Source organism: Sphaerodactylus townsendi, linkage group LG03 (genome assembly GCF_021028975.2).
Source record: "Sphaerodactylus townsendi isolate TG3544 linkage group LG03, MPM_Stown_v2.3, whole genome shotgun sequence".
Classification (NCBI taxonomy): Eukaryota; Metazoa; Chordata; class Lepidosauria; order Squamata; family Sphaerodactylidae; genus Sphaerodactylus; species Sphaerodactylus townsendi.
In genome coordinates, this window is record NC_059427.1 from 84,465,390 (window position 1) to 84,484,439 (window position 19,050).

Consider the following 19,050-nt stretch of genomic DNA (forward strand, 5'->3'; position numbering starts at 1 on the left):
CTAATAATTCAAAAGTGTCCTTTAGCTTGCTCCTTTGTTAGCTGTAGCTGTGCTTTCAGATATTTCATAGGGGTATCTAAAAGCATAGCTAGGGGCGATTTTCCACTGGCGATTAATTCTGGGATAGTCACTCAAAATATCCAGGTTTTCTCACAATCTCCCCACTGCCGAACCGAGGAACGCAGATCAGTCCTGGTTCTGATCCCCCCCCCCCCCCCGCCCCTTATCACAGGATTTTCCTGGATCTGCTTGTATATGCACCTTTTTGAAAAAACATTCCAATGGGAGATAATAGGAGATGGGGGCTACTCATTTGAGGGTCCATAACTTTGGCCCCCATGAACCAAACTTCACCGAACCTGGGTGGTATCATCAGCAGAGTCTCCTATTGATACCACCCAGGTTTTGTGAAGTTTGGTTCAGGGGGTCCAAAGCTATGGACTCCCAAAGGGGGTGCCCCATCCCCCATTGTTTCCAATAGGACCTAATAGGAGATGGGGGCTACACATTTGAGGGTCCATAACTTTGGACCCCCTGAACCAAACTTCACCAAACCTGGGTGGTATCATCAGGAGGGTCTCCTAAAGATACTCTGAAATTTTGGTGCTGCTAGATTAACAATTGCACTCCTGACAGCAGGCTCTCCCCCAAGAGGCAGGCCTAGACGTCCTCAGTAGAAACATGCTGCAGTGAGGATGTTGGAACGTGGATGAAAAGGTGCCGATTCTTTTGAAATTTGGTTGTAGCTAGATTAAATTTTCAGTGGGAATTCAGTCTAGAGCTACTGTGAGGTAGATCTGAGGTACTATAAGGCTGCTGTTTATGGTACCCTGGACTTCTGAATAATTCTTATATATTTCTATGTGCACAGGATCGAGTCCATCTCTTCACTGTGCAAGTTCCCTAATCCTGAGGAAGCTAACTGATGAGAGTAAATAGATATGACCCTAAACTGAAATGAGTCATAATCCCTTTATGTTTTTACCTTTAATTACAGCTGTTTTATACCCTGTTTCCCTGAAAATAAGACCTTCTCTGAAAATAAACCCTAGCATGATTTTTCGGGATTTTTGGAGGATGCTTGAAATATAAGCCCTACTCCAAAAATAAGCCCTAGTTACAGATTCTCCGGCGCGGCTGATCTGGTCACATGGGGGGTGCAAAGTCATGAAAATAAGCCCTAATGCATCTTTTGGAGCAAAAATTAATATAAGACCTTGTCTTATTTTCAGGGAAACACGGTATGCAAATTTCAGTTGGAAGAACCAGATTAATTAAAGTAACATATCAAAAATTTGTTCCAGCAAAATGAAAAAAGGGGGAGAGTTACTGAAATCTTCCGATAGGACTGCACCTCTGTTTTATGTACAATCCTGCTATTACAAATAACGTTTTGAAGATTTAATCATTCCATGGGATCTTTCTAATTAATCCACCTAAACCCTTGTATGGCTTTCTGATAATTATGTGTTATGAACAGGTAATTTTGCCTTAGAAGGTTGATTACTAAATCTAGAAATGGAATAATTGATTCCACTGAAATTCTCTTTTGTAACAGGAAACATATGATACTGGGATGCCTAGGTATTGTTAGAGTGCAATATTAGCTATTTAGCAGAGTTGGCAAGGGTATTTGCACTGGTTCTAGTTTGCTCTGGTGTTGATCTCCAACAGTTTCAGAGCTAATGTGAATTTTCAGTTCCATGGATGGCACAGTAGCTACAGACAGGAGAGATTATCTGCATACTTTGCATATTACTCTGGCAAATCTGTGTGGCTACATTTCATGGTTAGTATGTTCATGCCCTGTGGTTGTGCAGAAGTCTTTTTAGTCTGTCAAAATATCATTCAATCTTTCTTTTGAAGCAAGCTCTTGCAAAGGATATGTGGCACAAAAGCTTCCCTGCGCATAGCATGGGTAAGTTTACAGCATGCATGCAAAGAAACTGACAGCTAGGCTTTTATAATGCATACATAGCATACACTCAGGGCAGGTTTTTGGAATACTGTTTGTAGTTTGTTTTCTGGAAATGCAGTTGCTGCTCGAGAGGCTATTCAGTTTTATTGGCTTACCAGTAACTTGAGTTCTTTGAAGGGTTTTCATACATGCCACAGAAATCCTTGCTCTCATCCCCATAATTCTGCCACCAGGAATTTGTATGCTCCGCTTGGTTTGCTGGGCCAGCAGCATTGGACCAGTAATTGCTCTTAGGTGCATAAGTAATGTTCATTATAGTTGGTACTGATACTGGAGTGGTTTTTAAACCTTCTTCTGTTCCTGGAAAACAGTTCTTTTAGTGACACAAGTAGAAATTAAACCAATGACAGCAACTCTTACCATTATATTATTCTTCTGTGGAGGTAGAAAGGCAATTAAAAAAAATCTTTATTGTAAAACTGCCTAATCTGTCAATTCTTTACTCAAAGAAGTTCTATTATCCTCTCTTGGTTGCCATCAGTACTTTAAAATGAAACCTGAATAACTGGCTGACATTGTGCAGCTAGTTAGGATCACATTTTCAGCCAGGATAGAGGAACTATTATTTAGATGGAAAACTTTCATGGTGCCAGCCTATCCAAGAAAATTGCCTGAGATGGCTTACTAAGATTGGAATCCTTATGGAATCTAGTATATAATCTAGAGCCAATAAAGGGAAAATAGAAAGTGTCTGGAGTACTTTTTTGAAATTAAAAGGCACAAGTCACATGAGACTATTTTCTCTCTCCTTTTCTTTGCATCCCTTCATGAGAATAAGCCATAGAAATCCATAGGGTCAAGTAACCCTTTCCTTTCACATTAAGCATTTCCACTTTTGTGGCCAGTCATAGTTTAAGTCAGAACTACAAACTGTAGGTTTGTTCTCCTGCTTCCAAAATGTGGTTTGGAATTCAGGATTTGAAGTTTATAATTTTAGTGAAATGGCAACTGTTTTTTTGTGAAAGCGATTAATTTCTGAACCATACATGAGGAGTAGAGGGGAAGCATAAGGCTGAGCATTTGTCATGACATATGAACCATGCCAGAGCCCTGCACTGTTTTTGGAACAGAACCAATCCTGATTTAATTCAGATCTTCACTGACAGTGACCTACAAGCCTGGGAACAGCTGCACTTCACCACCAATGACCTCATAGACTGTACCAGCCAAGCAAGTTGATTGATACAGATAAGGATTTAAAGGAGGAGGAGCCTGTGAATTTGTCAGGGATGTTAGCTTGAGTAGATACTGTGCTAAATGTCAACCCTTTAGCAGGTAATGACAGCAACTTACATTTCTTACTGCCTGTCTGAGGGAGCTCGTATCAGAAGGTGGGCTGTACCACTTTGGACACTTTCTTACCAGTTCCCTACACTGATCTGCACCACAAGACATGTTTTTCATTTCTTTAAATGTATTTCTGTTCTGATCTTATATTCTGTGATAACACTGAACCCTGTCTGTCCCAAGGTTAAACAAGGAGAGGTTGAAAAGAGTCATGTTTCTAAAGCAGAAACTTAACACTGAAAACGTCTTGTACTCCCTAAGGACTGCTTAGGGGGAGAGAAATCTGCAGTTACCTGGGAAAACAAAAAGGTATGCACTGGATGCCACTGCGCCAAACTCATTTTCAGCCACACATCTAAATAAGCCAGAATCTTCAGGGAACGCTTCTGTGATCACCAACGTGCAAACTTCCTCTGAAAGGAGGAAATTATACATGAGGCAGAAACCTGTGAGCCGAAGGTTACACTGCTTTATCACTCGCACACATGAAACCAGTAGTGCAAATTTATCTAATTTCTCATAGATTCAGGACTTAATGTTATGAGTGATGAAAACAAAACAGCACCAGGAAAAATATTTCAAAAGTATGCAATAAGCTTTTGCTGTTCATGCTTGTAATTAAAACTCAGGTATACTTGGATATACTTGGTGCTTGATTACTCTTACAAGTGCTACTGCCATTTCATTAAAACTTCTGTTTATATAATAAAGGTTTGTGTGCAGTATGGAATGTTAATTCTGTGCATTGCTCTACTCTGCTTCTTATTTTGAGTCTTGCAAATGTGTCTGGAAAGCATGGATTCCTATCTACCAGTAGTCTATCACTGAAGACAACAAAGGCTAACTCCCATGAATCTTGCCATACTTATGAACCTTGTTGACTAACATCAGCAAACAACTGTTTTGTATGCAACCCCCCTCCCCCCCACAAACTAGGTAATATTAAGTAAAAAGGACTTGTTCTGTGGAGCTATTTTCTATTTCAAATGAAAGTGAAGACTTCTCTGCAAACTTGTCCATATTGTTGCTGAAACCTCTGCAAGCTTCAAGCCAATGGGCAGCCCAATCCAAATGGCCAAGCAGATGACTGCAGTGCTGTGCTGCTCCCAGAGAGGCTTCCTGGCAACCTCGGGAGTCTTGCAAAGAGAAAAAGCTTTTCTGCTGCCAAGAAACCTATGGGGTTATATAGATTTGCATCACCTTTTAGGTGGCTTAAGTGTAAACCAACCACTGACAGCGTAAGGTGGCAAATGGCCAGGAGACAGCTGACTAAACTTGGCTCCTCTCCCCACCTGTGAAGGCACAGGTGCAGGGATGCTGTTCCAACATCTTGCACCATGTCCCACTGCTGGGGAAAGTGGGGTTGGCTGCATAAGTGTCTCAGGGATAGCAAATTCATCGAAGTGAGCACTTACCGCTCCCACAGGCAGATCTGCCCTCCTTCTTTGGATGGAGCTGTAAAGTTTTGTGGACTTTGTGGTAAAGAGTTACAAAGATGATAAAAATAAAAAGTTAATATTTGGAGAAGACATCTGTCTCTTGGTGGTGTCTGGAAGGAGCTGCAGCACTGTTATTAAGGTGGCTGCTGCAATTGGTGTGCTTAGGGCTTTAGGCCTCAGTTGGAAGACCTTCCAATGATCCCATCATAGCAGACTGACCATGGCAGGCGACTCAAGGACGTACAGTGAAACGGATAGGCAGTGGATTCAGAATGGTGAAAAGGAAATACTTCTTTACACAGCTAGTGATTAAATTGTGGAATTTGCCAAGGAATGTAGTAATGGCCACAGGCGTGTATTTGTATGTAAAGTGCTGTCAAATCACAGCCAACATATGGCAACCCCATTGGGTTTTCAAGGCAAACAACTTATCAGAAGTGGTTCAACATTGCTCAACTCAACTTAGCTTCCGAAATATGACAAGTTCAGGTTATATCAGTGGTTAAACCTGCTTAACTTTATTTTACATAGAATAAACGTCAGATGTTTGAGAACAACTAGATATGAACAAATACTACACATTTCTATAATTACATGCACATTTTGTTACAAGCCTTTTATATAAATATTGAGAAATACAAATATGTAATAATAATTAATGTACATAATTGTTATTAATATTAAATTAGACTGCCAAAAATAAAAACAAAAGGGGCAAAAACATATATTGCTAATGGTACTTATTTGGCTAAAACTAAATATTTGGTCAAAACGTGGAGAAAAATGTGTAAATTAGAGATAGTTACTGATTACTGCTGCTAGTAGAAATATTGTGAGTCGTCATATTTGCTGCAAGCAAGGCTTCTGATTAACTATTGAGATTTAATTGTCAGTGTGGATTTTTAAAAATGTTTCTTTGGCAGCAATTGTCACCAAAGCACAAGGATCGGCACTGTGTTACTGAAGTTAAGCTGTGGTAATCATTTTGTGACTAGCTCAGCCTCCTGCAGCAGCCATTTTGTGGCAGCCATTTTGTTGCTGCATCCCCCATGCTGTGTCAGAATTCCAAATGTGCCTGCAGGATCAAAGACACTGGGGACCCCTGCTCTATGGTTTTAAACACTAAGAAGGGGCTCTGTAAAAACTGTTTCCAAATAATACTGTTTCCTTTAAAAATAATTTCTATATGCATCTTCTGTTTCTATACATAATGTCTGCTAAATTGTTTTAAAATATTATAATGAGTAGCAAAGATGGAAATTAATTTAATTTGAAAAAAGAAGAGTTGGTTTTTATATCCCTCTTTTCTTTACCAAAGGAGTCTCAAAGTAGCTTGCCGTTACAATTTGGCTAAATGCTTTAGAAGTAGCTGTGTTGTAAAACAAAGTTGGTCACTAGAATTCTTTCTGTGTGTCCATCAGGGACTTCGAGCTTGGGCATGCACTTGGGCATACAGGCCCCCTACTTACACATCCTACATGGTAAGCCACTTTTAAAACTCAGCTATTTTACAAAACAAAACCCAAAAAGCTCATTAGGTGAGTGTAAAGTAGGACTTTGGATTCCAGTCTCAGGACAAAACCAGAGATGCTCAGAAGTTTGGTATTCCACCCTCCCAGAAAATTTTAAAAATGTAACTTTTGGGGGCACAGTTTGCATTGAGACCAGTGGTGGGATTCCAATAATTTAACAACCAGTTCCAGTGGTGGGATTCAATTAATTTAACAACTGGTTGTTTACAAGCACCATTAACAACCGGTTCTGCCGAAGTGCTGTGAACCTGCTGAATCCCACCACTGATTGAGACCCATGGGGGAGAAGGGGAATTAAGCCTTGCCCCCTGTTTTCCTGCCCTGAAATGACATCAAGAAAACCACTGAGTTGGCCCAGATCCAAGTCAATTGCTGTCTGCTCCCAGTGTCAATTTCCATGAGATAGGCACTCTCCTAGCCTCTGAAAAGCTCTGTGCAGGATGCCTATCTGCCCTCCCTAAGACCTTAAGTTGTCCTGTAGCAAAAGAAACGTGCAGTGCAAGACAGAGGGCATGGATGAGAACATATGTGGAAGGAGACAGTGCCAGGAGGGAGGCTTCAATTTCACCTGTAAAACCACCAGCCTACCCAGCTACAGGCCACACATTATGTGGTAAAGAGCTGCATGGGACTCACAAACCACAGTTTGTCCACCCTTAGGCTATACTATACCATATTCTCTCCCCCATCCTTTGGGCCCAAAGGCACGATTAAAACTTTAAATTAGAACAGAATTAATGATTGTTCTGGAAGGATTTAGCTGTCTCATGGTGGCTTTGACTAGGGTCATAGGAAAGATTAAATGGAACCTCTGCATTCAGTGGCAGTAAACCTCTGGATACCGTAATTTAGAGAGCTAACACTTTGAAGGAAGGCACTTTCGCTTCTCGTTGCCTTGGCTTGTTGGCTCTCCAGGCTAAGTCGGATGGCCACTGCATTTCCATAATGCATCATGAAAAAGAGCTGAGTGTATGCAGAACACTATCAGCTTTTGTAAAGGTAGCCTTGGAAAAATACAGCCTGTATTTTTCATTTAGCTATTGGCCTATTTATTTATTAAACTTTTATACCGCCCCATCCTCTAGGGGCTCTGGGCGGTGCTCTGTACTCTGTACTGAATTCTGTACATTACTCTGTACTGAATTCTGCCTAAATATGATTGCAGCATCGTTAACCATATAATATGTATTGTTTCCTAGGCTTCAGCTACATAAGCTTATTCAACTCAGTGGGACAGGGCAGCAAATCATACCCCTTTTGAATACTACTGCTAAATGTCTGACATGTAAGTACCTAAGAACTAAGTGAGCTTTATTTGTGTGCTGCTTTGTCACTTTTATCTGGAAGGCTGTTTTTGGTAATTTGTTTATTTTTATCGACAATATAATAAGTAACTTGCTAATGTGCAGTCCAGTGAGGGAGACTGCACATCTGCATTGAGACCCTGAAATATCAAACAGTCTTTGGCACATGGTCATGCAATGGATGGCTGAATGTATGTGTTGATGTGAATGTGGATTGTCACTAGTTGTTGTACTAGCACAGTTCTGTGTAACTTTAGCTAGATTGGCACAAATGCCTACTTATTTACAAATACTTACCAGGGACCAGGGATAAACAGGCCTCTGTAGGAAAAAGAGAGAATCTAATTATGGATTGTTTGTAAAATGTGATCCGCCTTTTTTTTTTTAGCACAGGCAAACTTAACTGGCTGCAAATTATGTGCTGTTTTCAGGACCATTTTACCAGGTTGCATACCTGTATTTGCTAATGAGTGCCTATTTGTAGTGCAGAGCCAGCTGAAGATATTTTGGAGTCTGAGATAGAAAATCTTATGCTCTCTTCCTCTCTGATTGGAAAAATGTAATAAAGCATAGTACTTCAGGGGTCACATAGTACTGCATTTTGCCTCTATTGTTGTCTCTGATCCCATCCCTAAGGAAGGAGTCACCATGGTGGAAAATGAAATAACTACCAATGCCAACCTCCAAGAGTGCCCCATATACATTACCTAAGACAGTTTCCTCTATCTACCTTTTGGTAGGGGAGCTATTTGTAGTTCAGTTCTTGCTCAGTATATTTGTTTAAACAAAAATACCTGAGTCTCTGTAAATGTATTTGTTGCATCTATACATTACATTTTTTGGTACATAAACCATTTTATTGGTATATCTCAAAATGAAATATGAGAAACAAGGGAAGATTAAATATTGCAAATATTTTTATATTCAAGTATTAACATTTATAGAAATCACTTTGGCAAAAGCCTACATATATATTCTATATATTTATTTTATTTTATTTTATTTGTATACCATTTTTCTTGTTTTTCCACCTGGATTTGAAAAAACCAATCATATAAACAAGAGATTTGAAACAATGTTATAACATTTCAGAAATCTAGCCAAGAATCTCTTAAATGATTTTGCTTTATTTCTCTTTCAAAGGAACAGCAAAGACATCATGGCTAGGCTCCCTCACTGATATGAAGTCAGTAAATTCTGCCTGGATGAGCACAGCACTCTTGCAAGCTCATAGCTGGTTCCAAGCTGCATCCGGTGTTAAGGCCAAAACCAGTAAATGTAGATATTCTAAAACTCAGTGATTAGTTTTGCTTGTTTCAATCAACATTTGTACTGCCGCATGAATGAAATTCAGGTTTCTGAACTGTCTCCAAAAACAGCCAGCCAAACACATTCTGCTTCCATATGGATGATTTACTCTGCCCCTGCTCCCAAATTGAAGTGCGTTTTTAGGAGTATCTACAAGACATTTCCTCCTCTCATTACTTTTCCAGAGCTTTCCTTCCTTTCCTCCATTGTTTCCAGAATCTGCTTTGATCCAATGTTTTGGAAATCTTGGAGTCAAAGCATATTAGCTGTCATGTGGATGGAAAGGTGCAAACCTCAAAGCTTCCCTGCCTACCTCTGGCATCATTTCCCATCCCATCACACTTGCTGCCAGGCCCCCCCCCCCCCATTGCCAAAGTGTTTTTTCTTTTTAAAATATTGATAGTAAGTATAGTAATATATAGATAGACAGATAGACACACAGACAGACGCAGAGACACACATACACACACTACCCATTTCTTTTAAAAAGCTGGTTATATATAATTTGTAGATTGTCTCTAAAATTTATCTCCATGTTCCCATATGATAATTCATGGCTACTTAGCTGGCATTTGGAACTACCAATGGATCAGCAGAATTCTGTCACTGGAAAATCAGTTTTAAGCTGTGTGCCATGGAAACTGAATCATACAAGAATCTAATGGGACAATGGGATCAAGTTGGCCCATGGAAACTGAATCATACAAGAATCTAATGGGACAATGGGATCAAGTTGGCCCAGTTTTCCCTGCTCTCCGAAGACGATGTTGACAGAGCCCTGGCTGCTGTTAGACCTACTACCTGTCCTCTGGATCCGTGCCCCTCCTGGCTTATTAAAGCATGCCGGGAGGAGCTACGACCCCACCTGTTGGCTATCATCAACTGCTCCCTTGAGCAAGGAGTTTGTCTGGGTGGGCTGAAGGAGGCAGTGGTCCGCCCACTCCTAAAAAAAGACCATCTTTAGATCCTAGTGATCTGGCCAATTACCGCCCGTCCTCCGAATCTTTTCTGTTTCTGGGGAAGTGCAAAGAGGGAGAGAGTGGGTGTTGGGCAGCTTCAGTGAAGGTTTCTGGAGGGCTATTCGACGCCTTCGAATCCCTTCCAGTCCGGCTTCTGTGCTGGAGCACGGGACTGAGACTGTTCTCGTCCGCCCGTGCCACAGATCACGCTCCCGCATGCAAGCTTGACTGAGGCGGACTCGGCGGCTGCTGGTGTTGTTAGATCTCACCGAAGCGATTTGATGTGGTTGATCACGACCCTTCTTGACCCACCGCCTGGCCGTTTCTGGGGTGCTGGGTACTGTCCCTTCAAATGGATTGCCTACTGTTTCTCTCGGGACCGACCGAGGTCAGCAGAAGTAAGTGGTCGCGGGGGGACCCGAAGCTTCTCCGGAGGTGCCAGCTTTGTTGGCGGTGTTGCCTCCCAGGAGCGCTGTTTGTCCCGCTTTGTTATTTAACAGATCTAGTGATGCGACCCCTTGCTCAGCTGAGTACGAGCTTTGGGCTGGAGGTGCCACTCAATGCAGCTGATGGATACCCAGCTCATGGTCTTGTCGATGGAGGGGGGAGCAGACACCGCACTTCTCTGCAGCTTCCTACAGCATTGTTTGGAGCTGCTTGGTTGGCTGGTTAGATTGACACAAGAGCAGGTTAAAACTGAATCCAGCAAGGATTTTGAGAATCCCTTTTGGCTGTAGGCAGCTGGGAGGGGGGTTTCCAGCCCGCTGCCCGGTGTGGGAAAGAGTGGGGTCTCATTGGTGGCCCTGGCCCCACAGGTCGCCCAGCCTCAGGGTCCACCTGGATTCTATCTCTTTCCATGGAGATCCAGGGGGCACATGTAACCCTGGTTCGCGCTTTTTTCCATCTTCATGAGCTCCGGCTGGGCTGGCCCCCTTCACTCTCCCAGGCGGGATCTGGCTGCACAGTATTGATCCATGCAACGGTCACCTCCAGATTAGCGACTATTTACGCAACTCGCATTTCTATGCAGGCCTACCCTTGAGGTTGATTCCGGAAATTGAACTACGTTGGTCCTAAAGTAATACAAGCGGCGGACTGCGTCTGCTCACGGGAGGTGCCTCCAGAAGATCACATCGCGCCCGATGTTGTGCCGTTTGCGCACTTGGCTCCCAGTTGAATTCCGGAATCGTCCTTCAAGGTATTTGAATTATTAACGCTGCTTTAAGGCCTTACGGCGGTCCTGGGACCTTCATAATTCCTCTCAGGGACCGTCTCTGGGTCCCTATATGTCTACCAGCGATCGGTCTCTGCAAGTGTCAGGGCAGAGGCCAATTTACCATTCGGAGGTCCCCGCCCCCCTCGCCGTCTCATGATCGCGGCTGGCCTCCCACCAGGGCCGAGGGCCTTTACATGCCCCTGGCCCTGCCTGGTGGAATGCTCTTCCGCCAGCTGTCCGGGCCCTGCGGGACCTAAATGAATTCCGCAGGGCCTGTAAGACTGAGTTATTCCGCTGGGCTTTTGGGGAGGCCGGCTGCTGATAGGTGCCCATTAACAACTGCGATCCGCTGTTCCCCTCCCAGAGTTAGAGGAGTTAAAGGTTGAACGCCATCTGTTTTAAATATCTTATGCGAATTTGGAAGCTGCATTTAACTGAGTATATAAATTCAGTACCGCATTCTACTTTATGTATCCACTTGTATGTATTCATGTTGTAAACCGCCCTGAGCCCTTTGGGGAAGGGCGGTATAAAAGTGGAACAAATAAATAAATAAATAAATAAGTTGTGGAATCAACAAATGGGAACCATGCCCCTTACTGAAATAAGTGTGTTGGCATGCCCATTTGACGACCCTATTCATTTTAGACTCACAATGTTGGTCGGAGAAGCAGTGTATTTATAATGCCCAATGCAACACAAGAAGCTTGTGGGATGATGGAATGACTTTTGCCCTGAGATTTAACGGGCTCTTATAAATACTTATTCAGCTACTAGAGAGCTAAAAATCAAACATGTGTTTTTAATGATGTAATACTAGTAAACATTACTGTGAGATACAAAAATAACATGCTCATGTTCTAACGTAATAAATGAACCTTGTGAATCTCAGTGATAGCCCCACTGAAATCAATAGCATGTCTTTCAATGGAGCCTTTTGCGGATTTATGTGGAAAATCTCTTAATATGAGAGATGCTTGTGGTATGATTTCAGTGTTGATGCAGCCTGAAATGCCACGAAGGCTTAGCATTTCATTATAATCATTTCATCAGATCCTAATCTATGCAGCATCACCTAATACAACACATTTGTTCTAATTTTAATGCCTGTTCCACTTTCCCTCATTAGCTCTGCATTGTCCCACCTATTTTTAACCTCTCTGTACCCTCTGCACATCACCTGTTAGACAACAGTTGGGGAGAAAAGATGTGAGAAGTATTATGGAAAAGAACCAAAGCACAGAAATTTGGCCCAGTTATGCACAAGGTACCTGCTGCGTGGTGGGGGCAAATGTCTGTCACAGTAAGATTTCTTATATGGACATATTTCCTCACGCCCCTCTTTCACCTTCCACTGTCTCCATGGCAAGTGACACCACTTTTAGCATGACTTGTAATTTGCCTTGCCACCAGAGTGGGCATATTTGCCAGTGAGCACAGCTTTGCCCCAGACATGTTCTTTCTGTCCACAGTCAGCTTACTTAGCTCCACCCTTCCCACTCTTTCACACTGCACACCTCCCCCCTTGCCCTCCACTTCTGTGTTGCCAGAAACAGAAAAGAAGCTCATTCATGGGCTTAGACAAAACACTCCGACCTCTTGATATATGGGTACCACATGCTGAGGCTCAAAAAACTTGATTTACATAATATCTCCTTTTTTAAAAAATGAGAAGAACTGCATCATGTGGATGGCTGCATAGACAGGTCTCCATATGAGGCATACATACATAAGCCTTTATTGACATACAAAAACAAAAACAAAATCCATAGAAAACAGCTACAGCAGAAAAAGTAAAAAGAGTAAAAACATTAACAATTCATAATTTTAAGAAGAAAAAATTAGCAACTGTTTCACAGAATGATACCTCAGGATTGTTCAAATATGGAATTTTGTAACAATCTGGTAAATATAGGCAGTACAATGAAATAGAATCCTTGTATTTCAGTCTGATTTTATCAAATTGGGAACGCTCAAATAAAGAGTGGATATATGTTTCAATAGAGGCTGTATTACAGGAGCAGAATTGTTTGAACATTCCACATTCTTATGTCTCCCCTCCAGTAGAGCCGAAGGCAATACATTACATCTTGCGATTGCCAAGGTTCTTCTTTAATTGGAATTGACTAGTACACGGAGATATGACGTCATAACACCCCACTCATATAGGATTAGCATAGTGGTGGGAAAACATGTTGTTTTGGCAGCAAGCATCAGATTCTGAAAGTCTAAATCCAGGAGTCTGTTCTTAACTGATTTAAAGGCTTCCCAATAAGTAAGCATGAGCAGTGAATCAATAGGCAAACCTATAGTTTCAACATTCTTGAGGATCAAAGTATGCCATTTTGAGATGTAACTATCAGATAAGAGTAATGTGATATAGTCATTAGAACCTGACTGATACAGTATGACCTTTATTAGACATATTATATAAAATGCTACATACGATATAGTCATATAGATAGGTACAAAATAATGGAATAACCAATGAACCAGTTATATTAAAATACTATATATGCAAGTCTGCAAATACATGACAAAACATTTAAATAGTTAAATCTACTAATTAAGATCAGAATTATTAAAATTATCAACTTTCATTTGTCACTTCGACTAAAATCCTCAATTATACGGCGAAATATTTCGATACTTAAATCAACTAATTCAGAACAGATGTGTTAGTGCTAATGTCTTTCATTTATCACCTCGGCTAAAAAGGTAGCAATCTTAAGTGTTATCTTGGAGGAGAGATCATTTAATAGATAAGGCACCAGATATGTCATAGGCAGACTATTTTTTGCTTTGAGAAGCGGAGTTGTATATGTATTATGTAAAGTGGAATGAAGTTGACAATCTAAGAGAATATGCTGAATTGAGTCCACAGAAATAGCAGGGCACAGACATTTGGAATACCTTGGTATCTTCCAGCCATTACTTTGGAGGGAAAAACATTAACCCTAGCAAGCATAAATGCTCCGCGATTAGATGGGTTATCAAGATTGAAGAAATATTGTGCCATTTTTCCGTGGGAGGTGGTTAAATTCAGTGTCTCAGGTGAGCATGTGGCCGGCTGTGATGGGTGAAGTTTTTGATGTTCCATATCAAAGATTCTTTGTCTAAGCAATCGAAGTATGTAATCATCATTTAGGGGTTCAAAAAATTCCATGGAGAAACCTAAGGACTTTATTTTGATTTCTAAATTGGAAAACCAGGAATACCAAGCAGATCAGTTTTGAAATAGGGCAAAAGAGAGTTGGCATTTGCTCTAAAGAATATTTTTAACCAAAATCTTAAGAAAATAATCCAAGCTTTAGTTTCAACATAATGTAGGCCCAATTCCACATAAATAATAGTATTAGGAACACATTTTGGGGCTCCCGGAATTTTCCTGTAAAAGGAGGACTGTAATTTATCAATATCGCTGTCAAAATCCTAAATCCATAGAGTAGAGTTCCATAGAGTAGAGAGGATAATATTTTTGCTTCAAATATTTTTGCTTCAAATATTTTGGAAGCGGCTGGAAGTTTCTTTTGCATAAAAGAATTTAGTCCAGTCTTGCAAATTATAGACCCACCTAATTATTAATCAACATTTCACTAATAGGAACAATGATCATTTTCTTTTAAACACAGCACTTACATTAGAAGTGGAAATATATATGTATATATATATATTTTAAAAATCCTACTTTTTCTCAATATCCGGAAGTCTGCAGAATCAATTATCTGATTATTCCCTCTGTACCAGCGAACTTGAAAAGTGGATGTTGCTTGTATTCGACATTCAAACACCACTAGCTGTCCTTTGGTGGTTTTAATGTTTTGTAGGCCCTATAAAAGGTGGAAAACAGCTGTAATTTTTATATATGAAAAACTTGTCCATACAATCACATCAACCTAATTGAATATGGTAAGAGATAAATTAACAAAATACAAATAGAAATGGGAAACTGTGGGAGTCATCTTAATCATGTCTACTCAGAAGACAGTCTCATTTTATTCAGTGGGGCTTACTTCCAGGAAAGTGTTCTTAGGATGCCACAGTGCTAGGGGGAGGGGAACAGGTGTAGCACAGGCCGATTACCCACCGTGATCTGGCAGGTGGTGGGACCGGAAATGCATTGGGTCAAGAAATCTTGTCCTGATTCACTTCCTCTTTGCAGCGTGCTGAGAGAGGAGGTGCATCAGAGTAGGATTTCTTGTCCCAATGCGCTTCCTCTCGCCCTGGCAGAGCTTCTTGCTTTCTGTGGGAAAAGAGAGCACTTCTGGCACAACATTTTGCATCAGAGCAGGGAACAGCCTGCATTGGATAATTGGCCACAGGTACACAGCAGGTAGCGATGGGATTCAGCCGGTTCGCATCGGTTCAGCAGAACCGGTAGTTAATTTTTTGTGCAGGTTGGCGAACTGGCTGAATGAATCCCACGACCCCAGGGCAGGGGGAGTGAGGGGGCTTTCAGAGCCCCGGAGCAGCTGGGCACAAGCAGGCCTCCTCTAAAAGCAGTGCTGCCGGCCCAGAGGCTTGCGGCCATGGGGGCCTCTAGTGGCCACAGCCCAGCTGAAACCTGACCAGGCCTCCTAGTTGCTATCCTAGCCTGGGAAGGCCAGCCTGGCAGGCCTTGCCACTGGCCCAGGTGCGCAGCCTGATCTGCAGCCTGCCAGCTTCCCAAGGGGCCTCTGGCAGTTGCTGCCCACCCAGGCCTCCCGATCAATGCCAGAGAAAGCCCCCCTGGGCTGTGCAGCCAGCCTCCAGGTGTGCAGCCCACTCTGAGGCTGGCTGCCTCTCACGGCTGGCCAATGAAAGAAGCCCAGCCCCTTTGGTGGTCAGGCAGGCGGGCCCGGTGGCACATGGGCCGAGCCGCCTCCACCACCTTCCCTCACCTCCCCCCAACTCAACATCCAAAAGAAGGGGATGCAGCAGCCAGGTAAGTGGGCGGCAGGGGGCACAGGCAGGGAGGGGGGAACAACAAACCAGATGTTAAATTATTAGAATTTCATTACTGATACCTGGGCTAAAAGCAAGACAGGGCATCTTCAACTGACGAAAGAACATGTGAGGGAAACAGTGGAAAAAACTCTTTCCAATATCTGCTTTTCAAAGCTAAATTATAAGTTGAAGAATGCAATCACGGATTCCCAAAATGACATATAATTTGATCCCAAGGCAAACCATCTCATTAGGCTAAACAAAACTGGAGGAATTAATGACAGTAATAATTCATTGATATCTCAAATCATTACATTTTCCCTCCCACAGTGATGAAGGGTGGGGAAACTGCTTCCAGGGCATCAACTGCCCATGTGCTTCCTCCGCACCCCGACATGCCCAGTCTCCAACATGCCCCGGCCTCCAAACAACCCCACACGCTCCCCGCTCTCCTCTCCACGTGACTGCAATGGCAGCACCCGGGACAAGCCGCCCCAGATGTCCCCATTGCAGCTACACCCCTGCTCTCCCCTCTCAACCTTTTCTCTTCCCTTTCTGTAAAATGTTCAAAAAGATATTGAACAAGGCTGGTTTTTGAAACTGTTTGACTCTTTTCTTCAGTGGCATAACAAATAAGAACGATCATGTAAATTTTAAGGGCCAATCATAGGCCCTTTCCGCACGGGCCATTAACAGCGCCCTGGGGACGGCAAAAATGCCGTCTCCAGGGAGCTGTTCGCACAGGGGGCGCAGCTGCTGCCGTTTTCCGACCTCGCCGTTTTCCGACCTCGCTTCCCCAGTGAGGTTTATGGAAAACGGCGGCCTCGAGCCACTGCCGTGTGAACGGCAGCGGCTCGAAGGCGCCCTCCCTCCCCCCTTTTAACTGTTGACCTACCGTCGCTGCGGCCGTCCAGTGTGTCGCCGAGGCCTGGGGACACGCCCCCCCTGCCCTGCGACGCTGGAGCGGTCGCACAGGGCGTGTCCCTGAAACTGGGTGATCTCGTCAGATGGCCGCAGCGGCGGTCGACCTTGGTGTGGCCAGCTCCCATGGCGCCCGTCTTCCGGTTGTTTTCTGGGACTGTTCGTGTGTATGGTCCCAGAGGGTTAAGGTACAAGCGTCTTGTAACGCCGACCCAACTAATTGTAACCCCGTCTTGGAAATGGCCATAGTTACCCTTAATAAATGTAAACTCACTTTCCTTTCTTCTTACTCTTACTTTCTCATTTTCTATTCTCTAACCACTATTTCTTCTTTCTCACCTTCTTCTCTCTTTTCTTTCCTCTCTTTTTAATCTCATCTCTCTTACTAGTTGTATGTCAGTAATGAATTGTTTGAATGTTGTTTCTATGTCATTAATGTCATTTATTATATATTATAACTAATAAAAATACTTAAAATATGTATTTGAGGTTCTGAGGAATTTTCTCTGAGATCAGTAGTGACCGCAACACTTTGCATGCATTACCTAGCAAGCTTGACTGGCAATTCTGGGGACATTTTCCTTTTTGGCTGGTATAGCCAGACATTTAAGCTATTCGCGCTGTTGAGAATGATGGTTTGGTTCAGGCATTTTGCAGTGGTTGATATGGAAGTTTCAAAAGTTTGGCTACTGATCTGCGAGGGGAAATGATTGCTAAAAATGGTGCTTTGACATATTAAACAGCGTAGACATAAAGATCCCCCTACAAAAGAGGATTTTCCAGTACTCTGGAATCAGTTTCCTGAAGGCTGTAAATAAGGGTTTTTTTCCATTTTGTGCAGTGGGATCTTGGATCCAAACACATCATGCTGCTTACCTTTACAAAGACAGGGGCTGCTTCAAAGGCAGATCCAGTCTGCTTTTTCAATGGAGTCTGCATCTGTATATTACACAAAGGGCATGCATTGCAGTAGCTAGCCTTGGTGGCTGCTTAAATCTTTCATTTAATCAAAACTGTAATGGTGTAAGAGCTGATGTTAAATACAGTGGATATGGACACAGTCAATCAGAATAGAAATGCTACTGTAACATTTCATAACTGGCTAGGTAATCAGGGAAGAATCCATGCTGTATGTTTTGGAGAAACTGTTGCTGTTACTAAGAAGTCATGCATAGATACATGAGTTTTACAAAAATGCTGTAAATTTCTAATATTCTCACCTCATAAGGAAACATTTGCTTCAGTGGCTACCTCAGAAACTTCTTATTGCTCAGCAAAGTTCTAAACAATCCAGATAATTGATATTGCTGAAAATGCATCTGCTTTTTGCTTTAGCATAATCATATAAAAAGAAGCTTATGTAATCTCTCTCTGTACTTCTCCCCAGCCACTTGAAAGGCATTTAAATCCCTGAATGTTTTGAATTCTCCACCTCTATACTAAGTAGCTGCTTTGATCCAACTGTCCTTTCTTAAATGTCTTTAGAAGAATATGACAAATGGCTAAGCTTCAGGACAGCCACATGACTAGCTCTAATCCTTTCACTGAGTGATGCCAAAAATGTTTGAAATGGGAAAAGGAATAAACAAATGAAAACAAACTTAAGCCTCAATATGGGGCTCAATATTTGCAGAACGTTGTTACATGTTTTCAATTAATGCGAAGAGAAAATGAATTGTTTAACCTACTCTTTGAAGATCAATGGAAAATGGGTGAATTAATGTGAAATAACTGTGACGTGCTTTATTGCTGCTGCTAGACTCTTCATTGGCTGGGGAACCAATGGTCAGGGAAAGACTGGAGGTTTTCCGCTTGGTCCTATAAGAAAGGTAAACAATACACATGGCTATAGGGTGAGACAGACATTTTATTGGGTGATTATATGGAGCAAACAGCCTCTGCACTTACTGTGACATTCCTTGGTGGCCTGGCCTGAGTGCCAGGACTCAGAGGGAAGAGCTTGGTCAAGATTTCCCTATAAACGTACAGGAAACAACATATAAATCAGGCTTGTATGTTAGACCCAAAGATCTTCTACGTCCCTTGAGGGGTAATAAAAAGCAAGTTTAACAGATAAGGTGCAAACTGCATGGTAGGCAGACATCATGTAATAGAAAGGAATGTGCTATGCCAAAATTAGCAGTGTTGCCACTGAGTACAAATAGAAGTAATATGCCAGC

General features: G+C 42.3%; 1 protein-coding gene and 1 long non-coding RNA gene across 6 annotated transcripts in view; one reads left to right on the forward strand and one right to left on the reverse strand.

The window, feature by feature from the left end:
* The window catches only part of MYOT (myotilin), a 64,045-nt gene that overhangs the window by 23,983 nt on the left and 21,012 nt on the right, over positions 1-19,050 (reverse strand). Inside the window, 7 exon segments of the mRNA XM_048488587.1 lie at positions 2,074-2,278; positions 3,559-3,678; positions 7,838-7,861; positions 14,712-14,853; positions 17,747-17,809; positions 18,559-18,688; positions 18,779-18,845. Coding sequence (XP_048344544.1) covers positions 2,074-2,278; positions 3,559-3,678; positions 7,838-7,861; positions 14,712-14,853; positions 17,747-17,809; positions 18,559-18,688; positions 18,779-18,786 — 692 coding nt within the window. The 5' untranslated portion in view covers positions 18,787-18,845.
* The window catches only part of LOC125428457, a 61,400-nt gene that overhangs the window by 6,564 nt on the left and 35,786 nt on the right, over positions 1-19,050 (forward strand). For all 5 annotated transcript variants that reach the window (XR_007243842.1, XR_007243839.1, XR_007243838.1 and 2 more), the window contains 3 exons: positions 3,449-3,574; positions 6,126-6,185; positions 7,436-7,521. This is a non-coding gene — a long non-coding RNA (uncharacterized LOC125428457). The remainder of the gene's footprint in view (positions 1-3,448; positions 3,575-6,125; positions 6,186-7,435; positions 7,522-19,050) is intronic.